This window comes from Ursus maritimus, unplaced genomic scaffold, assembly GCF_017311325.1.
Source record: "Ursus maritimus isolate PB19 unplaced genomic scaffold, ASM1731132v1 scaffold_17, whole genome shotgun sequence".
Taxonomy (NCBI): domain Eukaryota; kingdom Metazoa; phylum Chordata; class Mammalia; order Carnivora; family Ursidae; genus Ursus; species Ursus maritimus.
In genome coordinates, this window is record NW_024424119.1 from 52507065 (window position 1) to 52525300 (window position 18236).

Consider the following 18236-nt stretch of genomic DNA (forward strand, 5'->3'; position numbering starts at 1 on the left):
GGGGGGGGGGGGGGGGGGGAGGTTGTCCCGATTCACAGCTCTCATGAGGAGGGACCGCAATTAACCCCATTTCACATATAAAGAACCTGAGATTCCTCCAAGTACCCAAGGCCATACGCAGCAATTGGAGCTCAACAGGCACCTGGAGGTGAACAGATCTGCCGCCGCCCAGAACCCCCCCTCTCGCCCCTGCGCCCTCCCGGCCCGCCTCCTCGGGTGCCCTCAACTCACCCGCCCGGGCCACGCTGCGCCCGTTGTTGTTCATGAGGCGCCGCGGCCGAAGCAGGACCAGCTGGGCATCCCCGAGCGAGGCCAGGGCGAGGTCGGCGGCGCAGCGCCGGTCGCGCGCCCAGCCGTCCGCCACACCCAGCCGCTGCGCCAGCTGCCCCAGCACCGCCAAGCCCACGCTGTGCCGCGTGCCGGGCAGTCCAGGGTTCCCCAGGCCGGCCACCTGCGGGCGGCACCAGGGAAACTGAGGCCCGACATTTCTCGCCACCCTCTACCTCACAGCGCCCCCTAGGATCCAAGCCAGAGAAAGGAAAACGGACGGCAGGGTAGAGTGGGAAAGGGGCGCGAAGAAGGGGGCCCAGAAACCCCGGAGACTCCAGAAGGCTGAGGGCCCCGCGAGCTGAGCGGTCAGAGCAGAGTTCCCAGAAGTTTAGGGCCCGTCAGAATACTGGACCCATTTTCTAGATGAGAAAACCGAGACAAGGAATCTGGGGAATGTTGTCTGGAGACAATGTCAGAACAGAAGCTAGTTAGGGCCCGGGAGCCCCTACGCCGCCGCCCCCCACTCCACTCACAAGCCACCGCTTCCCCGGCGGCCGGGGTTCCAAAACCCCCAGGCTCATGGCGCGCCTCAGCCACAGCGTCGCTCTCAGGCTGCCGAGCCGCGGCATGATATGCCTATTCACGTCCTCGGCCCCGCCCCTTGACGTTCTCAGCCGTCGACCAATCGCGGTGGCCAGCTGTCCCCAGCGTCCAATCCCGGGCGGGCTACGGGCCGGCGTGCTTTAAGGAGCGGAAGTGGCGGGGCGGTGGTGTTCTGTGGGGCCTCAGCGCGTTCCGCGGTGCCTCCTCACGGTGTTTCTGTGGGGTTTGTTGTGAACTCGCGGAGCCCTTGTATGACCTCCGGGCTGGGAGGAGGGAGCCTTGTTCTGGCCCCTGCTGTGGCCCTGCCTCGCTGCGGAAACCTGGCAAGTCCTCTGCCTGACGTAGCCTCAGCCTCCCCGGCTGATAAATTTGCTAACCTCCTTCCGGCTCTTAACAACCCTTGGATCCCGGAGGCGTGGCCTGAGGGGGCGGAGCCTATGGGCGTCTTGGAGATGGCTCCTGGCAACTTCGGCAGCGGGCCTGCAGAGGTCCTCCCGGAAGGGAATTCATGACAAACTCCAGAGAGGTGCGGGAGAGGGTCAGGAGAGAAGAGGCCGAGGCTGAGTTCGCAGGAAAGGTTTTTAAAAAGTACAGGAGAGGCAGGATAAGTTGTGCGATTCAGGAAGTCCCTGGCCGCAGTGCAGAAAAGTGAGGGCTTGAGACGTGTGAGCGGTTGGGGAGGTCAGAGTTGGCCGGAGAAGAGAAGGGAACTAAGAGATCTTCAGGAAGTGGGACAGACAGGACACGAGGACTGATAGGACACAGGTGACTGCCTGAGAAGGTGGACTCACCAATGTGGGAACGCCTGGGGCAGAAGTCAGGTGAGGTGTTCAATTTGCCCTGCTAGTCATGAGGGTCCCACAGGATATGCAAAGGGCTGTGGGACCTCCTGGGCCTGCAGCTTGGGGTAGGGCCTGAGCTGGAGACGTTAGAGTTTTGGGGTGTTTTGGGAGTTCCGGAACTAAGAGGTGGAGCTGAGGAGGACCAGAAGGAGAGCAGAGTGCAGTGTGAGTGTAAGAACTCTGGCCCCTGACCTTGACATAGGAGAGGGAGAGAGGCAGGACTGGAGAGAGTGAAGTTGGAACATCCCTAAAGGAAATGGGACTGGGAGTGCCACCAAAACCCAAATTGTGCCTCCTACCAGCCTCATTTCCAGCCCTCATCCATCCTGTAAAACACCTGAGGAGAGCGTGTAAGAGGGTCAGGGGTCATCTCTGAGGCTTGCCCCAGCTTGCTGTCCCTTGGTTCTAGGATACTCTGGAGCTTGACCCGGCTCCATCACAGCCCATCCCAAAGCCATGGGTGTTTCCAGTCCCAAAGGGAACCCTACAGCGCATCTTTGGGAGCAGCCAGGTGTTCCAGAACTTGGATGATGTAAAACCGAAGGTCACGGGATTAACAGTGCCCCTCAAAGTCAGGGAGTAGTGAGTGACTACCTTGTCCCACGGTCCCAGGTTCCTATCCTGCACACCCAGTGGTGTGCCCTACAGACTTGGGTCAGTTAGTCTCCCTCTCTGGCCTTCAGTGAACTCAACCGTATAATAGGGCTCTTCCACTTCAGCAGATGAAAGGCTGCTGGCGGGGATGAGCTCCAAGAATACCAGGCTCCTCTCCCTGGGTCTCTGTCTACTGACCCCACCCTGTCTCTCCGCTCACGTCCCCCCTCCTCCCAACCCACTCCCACGGCCACAGCTGTATGCCCTGGGCTGGTCAAAGGCAGGGCCAGCCCCTCTGCCTGTGCCCCCCTGCCTCCACAGCTACCACCAAGGCCTGCAGTGCTTGGAGAAAGAGGACTGGGAGATGGCGGTATTATTCTTTTCCCGTGCCCTCCACCTGGACTCCCAGCTGGTGAGGGGGTGGGTATGGGCGGTTGCTGACACTTTGCCCTCACTGTCACTTTGGCTGCCTGGCTCCTCCTCTCGGGGCCACCAAGTCCCTTCTGGTTATTGAGCATCAGGCCTCAGCAGACGGTGGAGAGGGGACAGCAGCCTGGGTCCCCTCTTCCTCAGGTAGACTTCTACGCTTTACGAGCTGAGGCCTACATCCAACTCTGTGACTTCTCTTCGGCCGCCCAGAACCTGCGAAGGGCCTACTCCTTCCAGCCAGAAAACACCAAGTACCTGGAGCGGCTTACCTTGGTCCTTTACCTGCAGGTGCCCGGGGCTGCTTGCAAGCCCGCCCACTGCGCCCACCTCACATCCAAGCCTGTTGGCTCTCCCTCTAGCTGTGGGGGGTTTTCCTTGCTGCTGGGACCAGCTCTGTCTCTCTAGGGCCCTTCTTGTCCCTGTGTCTGCGTCTGTGCCTGCTGCCCCTCTCATGACCTCTCCCACCTCCAGAGTTGGTTTAAAACCAGGGCTGGATAAAGTTTTGCAGCATTGCCCAATAGAACTTTCTGCAGTGATGACAGTGGTCTACTCTGCACTGTCCAATCTGGTAGCCATTGGCCACATGGAGCTGCTGAGCCCTTGAAATAGAGTAAGTGTGAGTGAGGAACTGAATTTTAAATTTTATTTAATTAATTTAAATTTGCATAGCCACATGAAGCGAGTGGCTACTGTACCGGACCACACAAACCTGGCATCTAGAGGCTCTAAGCACTAAAAAGGTAATAGTGTCCCCCCAATTACAATTCAAAATAAAAAATATCAAACTACAAAATACCAACAAAGTCCAAGATTCTCTGTTTCTCTCTGTTCCTGTTTCTGTATTGCTCTCTTTTGCCAACTGTATAATTCTGTCACTCCCTCGCTCTGTATCTCTCTCCATCTCTGTCACCTTCTCTCCATTTCTCTCCATCTCTGTCTCTGTCCCCTAAAGTTTCTCCCAGATCTAAAGGGCTGTGTCCCTGGCTCTTGTCTCTCTCACCTCCTGCCCCAGTGGGTGCTCCCTGTAGCTAGTGGATGCTGCTGGGCCAGAGTCACAAGCAGAAGGGACTGCCCCCTGCATCCCCAGGGCCAGTGCCTGTTTGAGCAACGTGCCTTCCGGGAAGCCCTGAAAGTCTTCTTGCAAGCCTCTGCGCTCCAGCCGGAGAAAGCCAGCTTCCGTTACCGATGGTGAGTGCCCAGTGCACTGCTGCATTCTCCCTTCAGCCCCTTCCTGCCCCTCTTGCCTGGCAGACAGAGTGTCTTTGCCCTCTGTCCTCAGCATGGCCTGTCTCCTGGCCCTCGAACAGCATCAGGACTGCCTCTCGCTCGTCACCAAGGAGGTGAAGCTTGGCACGACCAATGCCGATGTCTTCATCCTCCGAGCCAGGCTCTACAACTTCTTCCAGAAGGTGGGGGAGGTGGGGTGGGTGGGGTGGGGGTGGCCCTCCCCCTGTGTGGGTGCCCCCAGCATACCCTGAGATTAGGGGAGGCCATTAGGCTGCCCATGTGGTAGGGACATTCGCTGACCACTCGGCATAGTTGTCCAGCTATCACTCGTATCTAGCTCTGTGCCAGGCCTATGTCAGCCCCCAGGAGCCACCAGGTGAGAAACCTGTGCCATCCCCGCCCTCAGGGAAGTTAGAGCCCAAGGGAGACGTCCTTGAACAGATTGCACAGAGAATGATTTCACAAATGTGGGAAGCAGCACAGTGTGGGGGCACCCAAGGATCTGTTAGATAAGGTGGCCCTTCCTCCTCCTTTCCTGTCTCTCCTTATTTGCCTCACTGTCTGGGCTTGGAGCCAGATAGTACAGGCAATAGCTTGGGAGCAAGGGAGACTTGGGGTCACAAGAGAGGAGGGACTGCAGGTATGAGAGGGCATCAGGCAGGGTTTTGTGAACCGAGGAGGCCCATGACTTCTTCCTGGGGGCAGCAGGAGCCTCAAAAGGGTGCTCCCTGGGGCAGGGAGCTTCAGAAAGCTCTTGTGGCTGCCAGGAGGAGTCTGGGCTAGAGGAGCAAATCTGGAGGCTGGGAGCCTGGGTGCCATCCACCTGGACGGGAGGGTGGAAGGGAGGGTGGCCGTGAGGGTGGCCAGAAAGGGGCCAGTCCCACAGTCCTTTGGAAGTCAGGAGCAGAGACGGTTGGGGAAGGGCAGGAGGGAAAGGGAGGGATCCACAACAATGCCTGGTGCTCGGGCTTGGCCTAGGAGACTCAGGGGGGAGAAGGGATAGACGGGCTCATCTCAGTCACCAGGTGGTCCATCCTGGGGTAGCTGGAAACCTGAGCCTCCCTGTGCTGGGGGCTGGGCTTCTGGGCCCCGCAGTGAGTCAGCGAGAGATTCTCCTTCCAAGACAGGAGACTAGTAATTATTGGTAATTGTTGGCTGTGGGAGTTTGGCCCCTCCTGCCACCTCAGCCCCTGTAATAGGTAGGCACGTTCTAAGCCCTTGACTCATGCTGACCTTGAAGGTATCCTTGAGGTAATCATTTGAGTAGCTACAACCCATTGTCCTCTTCACAGATGAGGAAATGGGTCCAGAGGGCCTGGGTGACTTGCTCAAGGTCACACAGCCAGTTCTCCGTGGTGCCGCCCTTGAACCCAAGCCCACCTACTCCAAAGCCCTGTCCCGAGCCTCTGCCATCTTCCCCCTCCTGACTTCCACTTGCAACTGCTGTCCACACTGTTTGCTCACCGTCCAACCCGTATACCCTACAGGACACAGGATGCTTGTTAAAACTGTTTGTTGACTGACTGACAGACTTGCTCTCCCAGTGGAAGGTATTTGCCTGGGGATGTTTTCTGCTCCTGCCCAGGCCTGCATCTGTCCTCAGAGTTGTCTTGGGCTTAGAGGTCAGGGGAGTTGGGGAGGGCATGTGCATGGGAGCATAGGGAGGATGTGACAGTCACAGTCAGGAGGACACACCCTCCCCCCACCTTGAGTGAGCTTTGAAGTCCTCCACAGAGGAGCCATCTGCTACAGAAGGGTGTTGCATCTGGAAAGGGACCGGCGGGGATGGGGCCTGGGATGGGATTATCCCATAATGCTCCCTGCTGCTTTCATGAGGAAAAAAAAGGTGGCACAGCAATGCAGGGACATCGAGGGTGGGTGGCATGGTCTGGAGGTGTGCCTGTCCAGCAGCAGCTTAGCTGGCTGCCCTGATGCCATCCCTGGCCCCCTGCAGCCCAGCCTTTGCTATCGAGACCTGCACAGCGCCTTGCTGTTGGATCCCAAGCACCCACAGGCCAAGGCGCTGCTCCAGACGATGGTGGACCAAGCCCAGCAGGCGCGTCAGGATGCTGGGATCCTAGCCGTGCAGGGCAAGCTACAGCATGCTCTGCAGTGCATCAACTGTGCCATCGAGAACAACCCTCTGGACCCTAGCCTCTTCCTCTTCCGGTACTCTGTTGTGGGGGTACCCATCTTGGGTCCTGCTGCTTGGTCTCAGAAGAGGCCTCAATCCTCCCCAGGCCTCAGTTTCCCCAAGTAGCCTCTAATAATCTTTCCCTACTCCCCATTAGAGTCAAAGCCAGGGAGAGGTCTTAACTGTTATTGCCCTTGGAGGAGGGGCAGGCAGCCACCCTTGTTCACCTGGGAATCCCGGACGCCCAGGCCTGCTGAGCATTCCCGCTGGGAGGCTCAGCCTAGCTCAGTGGACAAGGCTTGGATTTGAATCTACCCCTCCCCCAGGGCTTATTATGTGATTTGGGGCCATTTAACTTGCTTGAGTCTAGGTTTTCTCATATAAACTGGGGTAAAACATCTGTCCCAGGTACAAACAGGCCTTAGCATAGAGGTTGGCACTCACGCACCTACTTCCTAGAAAGAAAGCTGGAAGCTATTTTTGGGTAGAGCAAAACTCCCTGTGACCAGCAGGCTCTCCGAGTAGTGATCCAGAGCCAGCCCCACACCCAAAGTAGCGCATGAAGGGAGGGCCTTCGAGCCACCAGCGCCAGTGGGGGGGTGCCTTGGCCTTCATGTCCCTCCCGCACAGGGGTACCGTGCACCGCCGGCTCCAGGAGTTTGACGCCGCCGTGGAGGACTTCCTGAAGGCGCTGGACATGCTGAGCGAGAGCCAGGAGGGCATGGTGCGGCAGGCTCAGCGGCAGCTGCTGCTGACCTACAACGACTTCGCCGTGCACTGCTACCTGCAGGGCGCCTACCAGGAGGCCGTGCTGCTGCTCAACAAGGCCCTCAAGGACGAGCAGCAGGAGAAGGGCCTCTACATCAACCGGGGCGGTGAGTGGGGGCGGCCCCTCGCCCCCCTAAGCCCTGGGCTGGGCGCTTGAGTCCCCTGACAGAGGGAGGGAGCGGGGAGGGAAAGAGCTTCAGGGCCCTGGGGACACATCCCGCCTTAGACAAACTGGCTACAGTCTCTTCAAAGTGCTCAGAATCAGGCGGCTGGGAAAAGGTGCCCTGAGGCACGGAAAAGCTTGGCAGGCGCCCTGCACAGCCCACGGGAGTGGGAGTTCGGGAGTTCACAGCCACCAGTCTCAGGATCCCCTGGAGGGGGGGTGGAGCAGGCTGGGCTGGGGCTCCTGGGCACTGGGGTTGGGGGCCTGCTCAGCCCTACGTCCGTCCCGGGGCCCCAGATTGCTTCTTCCAGCTGGGCAACCTGACCTTTGCGGAGGCGGACTACCAGCAGGCGCTGGCGCTGAGCCCGCAGGACGAGGGTGCCAACCTGCGCATGGGCCTGCTGCAGGAGAAGATGGGCTTCTGCGAGCAGAGGAGCAGGTGCGAGCTGCGGGCGGTCCTGGGCTGTGGAGGGAGGTGCAGGGGGTGGGGTGGGGCTGGCACAGAGCCACCTGCTGGAACCCCTGGGTCAAGATCCAGTGCTCTCCCAGGTGTGTCTCCTAAATAACCGTTTTAGTTTTCAAGTGTTCGTGAAAAATTCTTCACTTTTTTCTGAATATTGCTATGGTAATTGAGCTTTTTGTAAAAAAACTGAAGTGTTTGGTAATGTATAATTCAGAACGTGAACGTTCCTTCTAATACCTGTCTCCCGACACTAGTCCCCCCATAGGTTTGGTAAAGATCCCTCCAGATTTTTCCTATACATATATTAACAATTATCATTTTACAAAAGTAAAGTCACGCCAAACTGTTTTCTGACTTGGTTTTTTACTTCCAACGTCATTACATATAGGACTACCTCATTCTCTTATTATTTGCACAGTATTCCATTCTATGGAAGTACCACAATTCATTTCTTTAGACAACTCTCTACTGATGACTAATTGGATTGTTTTTTGTTTTTTATTGTAATGAGCATGCGAGACATACATTTTCACGCATTATACTAGTAGTGCTGTAGTTAGATTGCTGGGAGCTAAACTGTTGTTGAAGGTTGTGGACATTTAACATTTTAAAACATAATAATATCCAGGGGCGCCTGGGTAGCTCAGTCGTTAAGCATCTGCCTTCGGCCTAGGGAGTGATCCCAGAGTCCTGGGATCGAGTCCCACATCAGGCTCCTCTGCTGGGAGCCTGCTTCTTCCTCTCCCACTCCCCCTGCTTCTGTTCCCTCTCTTGCTGGCTGCCTCTCTATCAAATAAATAAAATCTTTAAAAAAATAATATCCAATTGTTCTCCACAAACAGTGAGCCACTATAAACTTCCTCCAGGAATGGAGAGTCTTCGTTTCCCCAGACCTCCACTGTGGGGGGTGTTAGGACTGTTTTCAGTTCTGCTAATCTAGTGGAGAAAACAGCGCTCCCCCACAGTTGATTTACGTTGCTGTTTAACGTGCTAGTGCAATCCAGCATCTTTTTCTTGCATGTTGGTCATTATGGCTGGCCCAAACCTTTTGCCCCTTTTGGTGTTAAATCGCTCATGAAGGGGCGCCTGGCTGGCTCAGTCAGTAGAGCATGTGGCTCTTGATCTTGGGGCTGTGAGTTCGAGCCCTACGTTGGGCGTAGAGCCTACTTAAATAAGTAAGATTTAAAAAAAAATAATAAATTGCTCATTAAAGCTTTTTGTTGTTGTTGTTACAGGAGGTCTTTGTAGGCTGGGAAACTTAGCTTATTATCTGCCTTCTCTGGGAAAATGTATTTCCCCTATTTGTTGCTTTCCTTTGTGGTGGTTTGGCTATTCAGTAATTTGGGATTTAATCATAGTCAAATTAATTTTCTCATTTTTAGCTGCTGGGTTTGTGAGATTCTTGTGAAAGGCCCTCCTTCCTCCAGGATATTAAAAACATTCACTGTTATTGGGGTCTTACACTAGCATTTAAGTGTTGGGGCCATTAAGAGTGTAGCTGGTAGAAGAGCAGCGCAGGGGGGCATATGGTGGAGGTGGGGGAGCAGAGGTCAGCCTGATTTCCCCCAAACTCCCCAGGGGGGGCCCGGGAGCCGCCATGTCCCTCCCTGGGGCCCAGCGCACTGCAGCCTGTGGCCCACTGTGTCCTGCAGGCAGTTCAATAAGGCGGAGAGCCACTTCTCGATGGCCATCCGGCACAACCCCCAGAAGGCCGCGTACTACCTGCACCGTGCCAGGAGCCGGCAGCTCCTGCAGAACATTCTAGGGGCCCGCCTGGATGTTGCTACCGTCCTGCTTCTCAACCCCAAGCAACCCAAGGTAGGTTCCTGCTGGGCCAGGGTGCGAGGGGTAGGGGACAGACTCCAGAGTCAATACCTGCCATTGCCTAAAGATACTCCCTGTTCCTAAAAGAAGCCTGATTTCCTAGCAAAACTAAACAGCTGTCGATGCCAGGCACTTACACTGTGGCAGGGACTGTTCCAGCCACTTCAGCCAGCATTGCCATTTACCCCTCTTCAGCACCCCACTAGACAGCTAACATTATCACCACCACCACCACCAATTTGCAGGTGAGGAGGGTAGGGCTCAGAGAAGTCAGTACACTTGCCCCAGGGTATACGCTTAGCTTAGCAGTCAGACCCCTGCTGAGCTGGCGCAGGCACCCACAGTTGGCTGTGTCATGGCGCCCTCTCCCGGTGGGCCTCCTCGCAGGCTTCTCCCAGTTCCTGGGGCAAGGAGATCTGGCCCTTAAAATCAGCAATTTGTAAACCCTCCCCACGTCAGCGCTGAGAAGGGCTGTGCAAGGGCAGGGTGGCACCACATCGTCTGGCCCCTGCCCTGGCCCACACCTGGCTCTCTCCTGGCAGCTGCTCCCGCTGATGGCCAGCCTCTTCCCGGGCATGCCGGTGGAGGAGGTGCTCTGCAGCCGGGTGGCCCACCTGGCCAGGCTGCAGTTGGATCAGGTGTTGGAGAGCAGCCTGCAGGCTGGCATCCCTCAAGGCATTGTGGGGCAAGTTCCTCAAGTGGGGGCCCCGGGCCCGGAGTGGGAAATGGCTGGGCATCAAGGCTCCTCCTGTCCCCGCTGCCTCCTCGGGCCACTCTCTAGACCCCGGGGATGGTGGGCCAAGTCAGAGGGGCTTACCCAGCACTCTGTGGCCATGGCTTGGCAGGCAGCTCAGGGAGCGGGAACGAGCGCGCCAGAAGGCGCGGGCCTTGCACTTCCAGTGGCAGCCTTTGTTTGGGATCTCTGAAGAGCTCCAGGCCTCTCCCCAGACCCCCAAGGAAGAACCAGCAGGTCCAGACAAAGCTGAGGCCCTCCAGGAGGAGGAAAAGGTAAGTGGGACACAGGCTGGGGCCTATGGCCCTTGAGGTCTGGGGTGGAGCGTAGCTGGAGCCGGGGCTGAGGACGGCAGACTGGCTAGAGGCTGGCATCCAGGCCTGGTTCTGCCCACCGCTCCGCTGTGTGACTTGGGCTGGGGTCCTTCTGCTGAGTTGGGGATGGTATCAATAAGGGGCACCCCTGAGGAAGGGCACGAAGATGTGGGCCCCTCACAGAGAAGCCTCCCCACACCTTGCCACACTCACCTTCATAAATTCTGTGTGCACTGGGCATTTGTGCCTGGATTTTCTTAATTCTTAAATCCATCTCTAAGAACTTTTTATTGAATGTCACATAAATATAGAAAAGTACACAAATCAACGGTGAGTGAGCTGATGAATCTTCACAAACGGAGCACACCTGTGACGCCATTACCTATCGAAAGAACACACTCCCAGCTCCCCCAAAGCCCCCTCGTGCCCCCTGCTGGGCCCCTCCCTTAGCCCAGTGCACCCCCAAGGCTGTCCTGATCCCTAACATCACAACTGAACGTGCATGTCTTCGCATCAGTGGACAAGTAGGGTGTGCCTGCTTGTCTCGGACTCCCTTCACTAAGCTTGTTTGTGAGATGCATCTAAGTTGACTGCTTGTTCTCATCGCTGGTCAAGAATTCCGTCCTGGGAAAGGCCCACGATCTGTCTGCTCAGCTGCTGACGGACAGCAAGTACCTTTGTGTTCAAAGGAAGCTATGAAAATGAAGTAGATGGAAGACCAGCATCCCTGGCCGTAAATGGAAAGGCTAGCGCTACAGTCTCTAGCTCACACTAGAACACAAAAATACAAAACTCGTGCCCCCCACCCCGGGTCATTGTGAGCTCCCTCCCTCAGGGAGATGTGGAGCTGGCGCCTGCTGGTTGCTAGGGCTCTGCCTGCCCCCTCCCCGCTTCCACACATCCCGTACTGTCGGCAGGCGTGAGTGGGCCAGAGGCGGCTGGCAGCCAAGAGCCCGGCTGTGGAGTCCCGCAGGCCTGGATTCAAGCTCTGTTCCTCTGCTTCTTAGCTGAGTGTCGTGGGCAGGCTGCTTAGGCTCCTGGAGCCTTGGTTTCTGGTCCATGAAATGGTAAAAGCGGTAGTTCCCTCCCAGATATGTAGGAGGACAAAATGGGATAGAATGGAAAGCATAAAAAGCTCAGTTCCTCACTAGCCATGCCCCGGGGTACGGCACTTTACAGTTGACAGAGGACTATCCCATACTGAAACGAATTTGCATTTTGCAGAAGACAGACCTGAGGCCCAAGCAGTCTCTTGAAGACTGCCGAAATTTCTCACAGTGCCCTGCCAATCTAGTCTGATCACTCCCCTTCCTGTCCAGTCTTCACCTCTCCACCTGCCGCCCAGCCCCAGCTGGGGCCCCCTGAGGAGCTCTAAGCTGCTGGCCTTCCTTCCAGAGCTGAGCCACCTGCCCAGGGCCTCCCATGGCCTGCAACTGCCCCACCTGTCTTCTGCCCTAGGAGGAGAAGCGGGAGCCTGCACCCAGCAGGGTGAGGTCCCTGTCCGACAGCTACCTTGAGCAGACCTCTTCAGGCTCCATCTTGGGCTGTAAGTCCCCAGTGATCCTGCCAGGCCTGAGTAAGCCAAAGCAGCAGAGCAGGCAAAGGTCAGGGGTCAGAGACTCCTTGGCCTGCATGTGCATTTGGGCTCTGCTACTTATAGCTCTGTGATTATAAAGTAGGAGGAATAATCCTCACTTTGAAGGGTGCATGGTGAGCCCTCAGTGACTCCCACTTATCCCACAGCCCTGGCCCACCTGCAGGGCTCAGGTTGCCGAGGAGCGCTGGGCAGATCTTCCCCTTGGCCATGCAAGGCCTCTGGGATAAAGGCAAGGGTGAGGCCTACACCTCCTTTTCCTGGAGCTGTCTGGGAAGGGCAGCCTAAGAGATGCTCTTGGCACATCCTTCCCAGTCAGGACCATGTCCACCTCAGAGACAGAGACGTCCACTATCTGCCAGGATTACAAAAGCACCTCAGCCACTGCTGTGACATCCTCCGGCTCCTCACTGCTGAAGACTCAATCCTCAGACCTGTTGGAGAACAACAGAGAAGACCTAAGCTTGAGCCACAGCCCCAGAAAAACCAAGGCTGCCCAGGGCCAGAGCCAGAGCCCCAGCAGGACCAAAGCTACCCAGGGCCAAAGCCGGAGGCCCAGCAAGACGGAAGCTGCCCAGGGCCAGAGCCGGAGCCCCAGCAGGACCAAAGCCACCCAGGGCCAAAGCCGGAGGCCCAGCAAGACGGAGGCCACCCAGGGCCAGAGCCGGAGGCCCAGTAAGACGGAGGCCACCCTGGGCCACAGCCAGAGCCCCAGCAGGACCAAAGCCGCCCAGGGCCAGAGCCGGAGGCCCAGCAAGACGGAGGCCGCCCAGGGCCAGAGCCAGAGCCAGAGCCCCAGCAGGACCAAAGCCACCCAGGGCCAGAGCCGGAGGCCCAGCGAGACGGAGGCCACCCAGGGCCAGAGCCAGAGGCCCAGCAAGACGGAGGCCGCCCAGGGCCAGAGCCGGAGGCCCAGTAAGACGGAGGCCGCCCAGGGCCAGAGCCGGAGGCCCGGCAAGACGGAGGCCGCCCAGGGCCAGAGCCGGAGGCCCAGCAAGACGGAGGCCGCCCAGGGCCAGAGCCGGAGGCCCAGTAAGATGGAGGCTGCCCAGGGCCAGAGCCGGAGGCCCAGCAGGACCAAAGCCGCCCAGGGCCAGAGCCAGAGGCCCAGTAAGACGGAGGCCACCCAGGGCCAGAGCCAGAGCCCCAGCAGGACCAAAGCTACCCAGGGCCAGAGCCGGAGGCCCGGCAAGACGGAGGCCGCCCAGGGCCAGAGCCGGAGCCCCAGCAGGACCAAAGCCACCCAGAGCCAGAGCCTGGGGCCCAGCCAGACGGAGGCCGCCCAGGGCCAGAGCCGGAGGCCCAGCCAGACAGAGGCTGCCCAGGGTCAGAGCCGGAGTTCCAGCAAGACAGAGGTTACCCAGGGCCAGAGCCGAAGGCCCAGCCAGACGGAGGCCACCCAAGGCTCAAGACAAAAGCCTAACAAGACCAAGGCCACTCAGGGCCCAAGGCAGAGGCTTAGAAAGATCAAGGCTGCCCATGGCCAGAGCTGGGGACCCAGTAAGGCTGCCACCCACGGCCGGAGTGGGGGACTGATCCGAAGTTCTAGCAAGACCAAGGATTTCTATGATCCAAGTTGGAGCCCCAGCAACACTGAGGCCACTCAGGACCAATGCCAAAGGTCCAGCAAGACCATGACTGCCGAGAGCTGGAGGCAGGACACAAGCCCAGGTTCCAGCAAAACCAAGGTCACCTGGGTATCGAGCCCAAATCTCAGAAAGCCCCCGACTACCTAGGGCCTGAGCCAGAACCCCAGAAAAATAAAGGTTGGCCCAGCAGTTACACTGCTCCCTGAAGGGGCCATTCAGCCCCCTCACGTCTTGCTAGGTATGGAGAGATTCTAACCCCCACACACATTCACTGGCACCCAGCAAAATAGCCTCCTTCCAGAGCAATTAGATACCTGAGCCAACATTCCTCTGGTCCCATGGCTAAGTTTATTGTATCTCTTCTTTTATAAAATTAAAAACTTTAAAAACCAGGCCCAAGTGGCAGCTTGAGTCCCTCTGTTCATGAAGACTGAGTAGTCTCCACCTGGGTTTACAGGACAGGGACACGGGGTGTGGAATGAATGATTGAGAGGATGATGCCAGAGCAAAGGGCCAAGAATCACAGACCGAAGAGGGAGAGAGCAGCCACGAGCCACAGTCCCTGAGTTATAATTCACATTTTAAGAAGGCTTAGGCTGGAGGTCAAGGTCAAGGCTCACTGAAGTCCTGGGGTCACCAGTGGTTTCTCTAGGGAAGGAAGCAAAGGCCAAGAGGCCCTCAGACCAGTGAAGAGGCCAGGGCCCTCTGTCTTCATGGCCTAGCCAGCATGCCTCCTCATCTTCACTTTGGGTTCTGTGTCTCACTCTCCAAAGAGGCTTGGGAAAAGGGTGCCTACTGCAGAGGCCCCAGGGCTTTCCTGCACAGCCTGGCCAGGGAGAGGAGGGCAAGGACACCATCCAGAGAGTCAGAGGAAGAAGGCAATTCTGGAGGCCACAGTCTTGCAGCCGTTGGAGGAGAAGAGCTGCTCTTCCTCGGGGAAGAAGGTGGTGCTGTCCAGCACAGCCTGGACGACCTCCTCTCTTGGCTCCAGGCCCAGGTGGGCCAGCTCGTTGAGCACGCAGTGCCGCACGTGGTGCCGCTGCAGTGGTAGGAAGGGCACCACGACATCTAGGAGATGTTCTTCTATGATGCCTGAGCGCCAGAAGCCATCTGCAGGAAGGGGACATGCGAGAAGCATCTGCGTTGGCTCAGGGAGGTCGTATGACAGCCAGGAGCGCCAAAGCCTGGGCTGAGAAGTACCGGGTCAGTGGGCCGCACGTCAGACCCTGGGAGAACCTGGCCCAGCCCAGCAGATGTGGGTGTGCAGCCTCGGCCTGCTGAAGTTACCCTGGGTGGGTGGGGGGTCCCAAGCTGAACTCACGGTGCGGGTTGTCCAGCAAAGCCTGGGAGATGACGGGCTCCAGCTCCTGCAGGCGGATCTCCTCACGGTCCCGGCGGCTGCGCCACGCCTCCAGGGCCACCTGGTTGATCTGCTCGCCACCAGTGTTGCTGAAACCATGGGGGATGCGGGCCACGGCTCAGACCGTGGGGGGCGGGATTTGGCCCTTGCTTCCCATGTGCCGCTTAACACGACCTGAGCCTGGGCACCCAGCTCAGTACCGGCAGGAGCCAAACCCACTGCAAACATACCATAGGAACCACTGCCCCTCTCCAGAGCCCGTGTCTACAACCATGACGCCTGGAAATTCACCTATATGTGCGTGCACTTTAAAGTTTACAAAACACTTTTGGGTCCCCTAACTGACCTTCCCTCCCCCAGCCCCTAGGAGGACAGTGGGGCATTAATATTGGCCCTGCTGTGCGGAAGAGGAAATGGGAGTTCAGAGAGGTGAAGTGATTTGCCCAAGGAAACACAGCTAGAACTCTTAGAGATGGGACTAGAATCCTAGTCCTATTTTTCTCGGGTCTGTGTCGTCCTGGCCACAAAGGAGGGAAAACTCTTAGCCTAGCAGGGCTTCCACAAAGAAACAGTGAGGATCCCAAAGACTGAGCCCAGAATGGGCTTTGAGAATGTCAAAATTTAAAGAACGGCGTCACAGCCAGAGTGTGAGGGGCTTTGGGAAAGCCCAACTGGGCTCAGGGGGAAAGGTATTCTGGTGTGGGACCACAGGCCGAGACTGGATAGCTGAGGCCTTGGACAAATGTCCCCGCACCATGCTGCTGCAAAGGTGGGCCTACCTGATGAACATGAAGATGGCTTTGCGATAGTTGGTCCCGAACACAACCCAGGAGGAGCCCAGGAAAGGTCGCAGGACCTCCATCAGACCTGGGTCCAGCTTGTCCATCTCGTCAAAGAGGAAGAGGGAGCGGCTGCAGGCTGTGAGGTTCCCCTGGACCCAGCTCTTAAGATCCTTCTGCAGGGGAGAGGCAGGACTTTGAAGGCACCTGGAGGTACTCCTCTCACCTCAGACTTCTTCCCAAGGGAAGAACTATCTCCTTCCCAGGCACGTATGGTCTCCCAGAGAGAACTAACTAATCCTTTCATGGGGCTGGTGGCAAAACTGTGGCCTGGAGGGGTCAGAGACTTGTTCAAGCTCACACACACAGCAAGTCAGCAAGCAGAGAGAGACTCAATCCCAGGCCTCACATCTGCCTGTTCAGAACTCCTTCTCTGATACTTCCTACTTCCATAAAAGAGGAAGGTTCCTTTCTGCTCCCTGAACCTTCTCAATAATGTTGACAGCTGAAACAGACCAGCCTGGAAAGGACCCTGCAATCGACAACGATAGTAGTAAGAGCTACTATTTACTGAATGCTTACTCCAAGGCTCAAATTGGGACCATGCTTTATCGAAAGAAGATAACGCAGACTGGCAAAGGTAAGTGCTCCATACAGAATACCTGCAACTATACAATCCCGTGTCCCTTGTCCATCTCAAGCTCTCTTCACGATGGGTCCTGAGAGCTGGGGCTCCAACTGGCTGTGTGGCCTGGAGCGAGTGACTCCCCCCCTTCTCTGGACTCAGGACTCATTCACTCCCTACGGTCTGGCACCCCAACATGCAGGTGAATGGTGGTCCAGGATGCCACCAGCCTACCTTGTACCGCTCCATGTGGCTGGCGTGGGGGAAGTGGATGACGGGGGAAAAGTGGTGTACATGGGGGCTGCGGAGGCCACCCCGGAAGAGGTAGTGTGCCAGCAGGGAGCTGACGTAGGACTTGCCGGTGCCTGTCCAGCCATGCAGGGAGAGGACCAGTGGCTTGGTAGGGGCTGGGTCCTGCACAAAGGCCTTCAGTGCCTTCACCACCAATGCCCTGGCCAAGTGCTGGCCGGCCAGGTGCTGGGCCAGGTCACACTCCAGACCTAGGGCCACAAGAAGGACAGTATCTGAGATGAAGACACACGCTTGTCACCGAAGGGGGTGGGGAGGTGTCATGTCTGGAACCTGGTCTAGGGATCCCTGTGTCTCGGACGCTTTTACAAACTGTCTTTGGAAAGGGAGTGGGGCCCTTGAGGACTCGGGTTGCGGTTTCGGCAGCCACCCTCAGACCTGACTCCGCTCGGCAGCGCTCCCACCAGCTGGCCCTCTGCATTGCGCTCAGCTCTAAGTGGCTGCGAGCTGTCAACAGGTTTGGCCCAAGACTCCGGCCTATGCTCAAGGCAGGCTTCTTCCCTGATGGCCAGTCCACTGTGGAGGCCCAACCCCCCAAGGCTCTGCTGTCAAATGCCTCTCTCCATCCTGACAGAGCTCTGCCTCGACCCCAAACAGGCTTCCCCAAACCCTCGCCCCAAGTTCGATGCTCCAGGCTCTCAGTCCCTCAACGCCCGGCCCACTTCCGGCCCGGGCCACCCGGAAGTCTGCGGGTCCCGCGCCCCGGTTCTACCCTCCAGGTCTGGCCCGGGCGCAACCCCAAAGTCCGAGGGCTCCCCGGTCCGCCGGCCCCTGCGCTCCGGGCTCCTGCGGCTCCTCACCTTGAAAGTCGGGCTGGAAGTCACATTCGCAGAAGGTGCCGAAGTGGCAATGCAGCGAAGTCAGGTCCCAGGTGGCGGCCGCAGCCGAGACCAGCCCCAGCAACCCGAGGAGCGAGCCCCAGGGCCGGCAGCCGCGAGTCGCAGCCGCCATGCGGGTGTGGCGGGAGCCGGGTCTGGGCCAACCGCCCCTCCCTAGGACCACAATTCCCGGCGTGCCTTTCTCGGCGGCAGCCGCCTTCCGTAGCCTACAACTCCCGGCTCCCCACGGAAAGGCCCGAGCCGTCATCCAGCAGCAGGACAGGAAGATAGCCTGTAGGGGGAGCCCGCGAACCATCCCAATCCGGGACGGCGGGCCGCGTTTCCATGGCCACGGTAACTAGGAGACCATAATAGCGCCGAAAGAATAAAAGATTATGACCACAAAGGGTGACGTAACAATTGTAGCAAAAACTTGTGCGGCACCTTAAACCTTGCAAAGCTCCTTTTCCATGCTCTTTTTTTTTAATATGACAAGAGCTCTCAGTAATATAGCTTTTGGTGAGCACCTACTAGGTGCCGTTAGTGTTAGGAGCCTTATATGTCTTAATGTAACTGTATCTGCCCTACAGAGAAACGATGATGTTTCAATGAGGTACAAACACATAAAGTGTTTTGACTCGGGAAGTAATCAATAAATGATTATTGGCAATCCAGTATGTATGAAAAATGACAGTCCCCTACCTAGCAGCTACTCTGCCCTAAGTGCTTTAACATCAATCCTAGGGAATCGATTTTGTTTTTGTCCTTATTTTATTGAGGAGGAAATTGGGATCCAAG

The 18236-nt window shown here is 57.4% G+C and overlaps 3 protein-coding genes across 9 annotated transcripts; 1 reads left to right on the forward strand and 2 right to left on the reverse strand.

The window, feature by feature from the left end:
- Positions 1–4: 4 nt before the first annotated feature.
- On the reverse strand, positions 5–1032 carry LOC121103103 (probable peptidyl-tRNA hydrolase). The gene is made up of 3 exons (XM_040631936.1): positions 804–1032; positions 232–451; positions 5–40 (listed from the first exon to the last, which is right to left on the reverse strand). The coding sequence occupies exons 1-3, from the start codon at positions 897–899 to the stop codon at positions 33–35; spliced, it is 324 nt and encodes a 107-aa protein (XP_040487870.1). The 5' UTR covers positions 900–1032; the 3' UTR covers positions 5–32.
- A 228-nt stretch (positions 1033–1260) lies between these two features.
- TTC16 (tetratricopeptide repeat domain 16) lies at positions 1261–13941 on the forward strand. Of its 5 annotated transcripts, none has more exons than XM_040631929.1 (15): positions 1261–1399; positions 2125–2297; positions 2631–2721; positions 2883–3026; positions 3826–3926; positions 4018–4147; positions 5920–6134; positions 6730–6974; positions 7328–7469; positions 9146–9311; positions 9860–10006; positions 10167–10346; positions 11823–11910; positions 12274–12628; positions 13298–13941. In XM_040631929.1, exons 1-15 carry the CDS (start codon positions 1382–1384, stop codon positions 13692–13694), a joined length of 2592 nt encoding a protein of 863 aa, XP_040487863.1. In that variant the 5' UTR covers positions 1261–1381; the 3' UTR covers positions 13695–13941. The 5 variants fall into 5 exon arrangements, 2 of the variants coding, with proteins under 2 accessions (XP_040487863.1, XP_040487864.1); XM_040631930.1 differs by having other exon boundaries at positions 2910–3026; XR_005835253.1 differs by lacking the exons at positions 1261–1399; positions 3826–3926; positions 4018–4147; ... (7 more) ...; positions 12274–12628; positions 13298–13941 and adding an exon at positions 1411–1694 and having other exon boundaries at positions 2125–2721; positions 2887–3310.
- Positions 13879–17684, reverse strand: TOR2A (torsin family 2 member A). Of its 3 annotated transcripts, none has more exons than XM_040631932.1 (5): positions 17421–17676; positions 16546–16811; positions 15687–15862; positions 14869–14996; positions 13879–14657 (listed from the first exon to the last, which is right to left on the reverse strand). In XM_040631932.1, the coding sequence occupies exons 1-5, from the start codon at positions 17569–17571 to the stop codon at positions 14413–14415; spliced, it is 966 nt and encodes a 321-aa protein (XP_040487866.1). In that variant the 5' UTR covers positions 17572–17676; the 3' UTR covers positions 13879–14412. The 3 variants fall into 3 exon arrangements, with proteins under 3 accessions (XP_040487866.1, XP_040487868.1, XP_040487867.1); XM_040631933.1 differs by having other exon boundaries at positions 14489–14731; positions 17421–17684; XM_040631934.1 differs by lacking the exon at positions 16546–16811 and having other exon boundaries at positions 17421–17671.
- Positions 17685–18236: the final 552 nt, after the last annotated feature.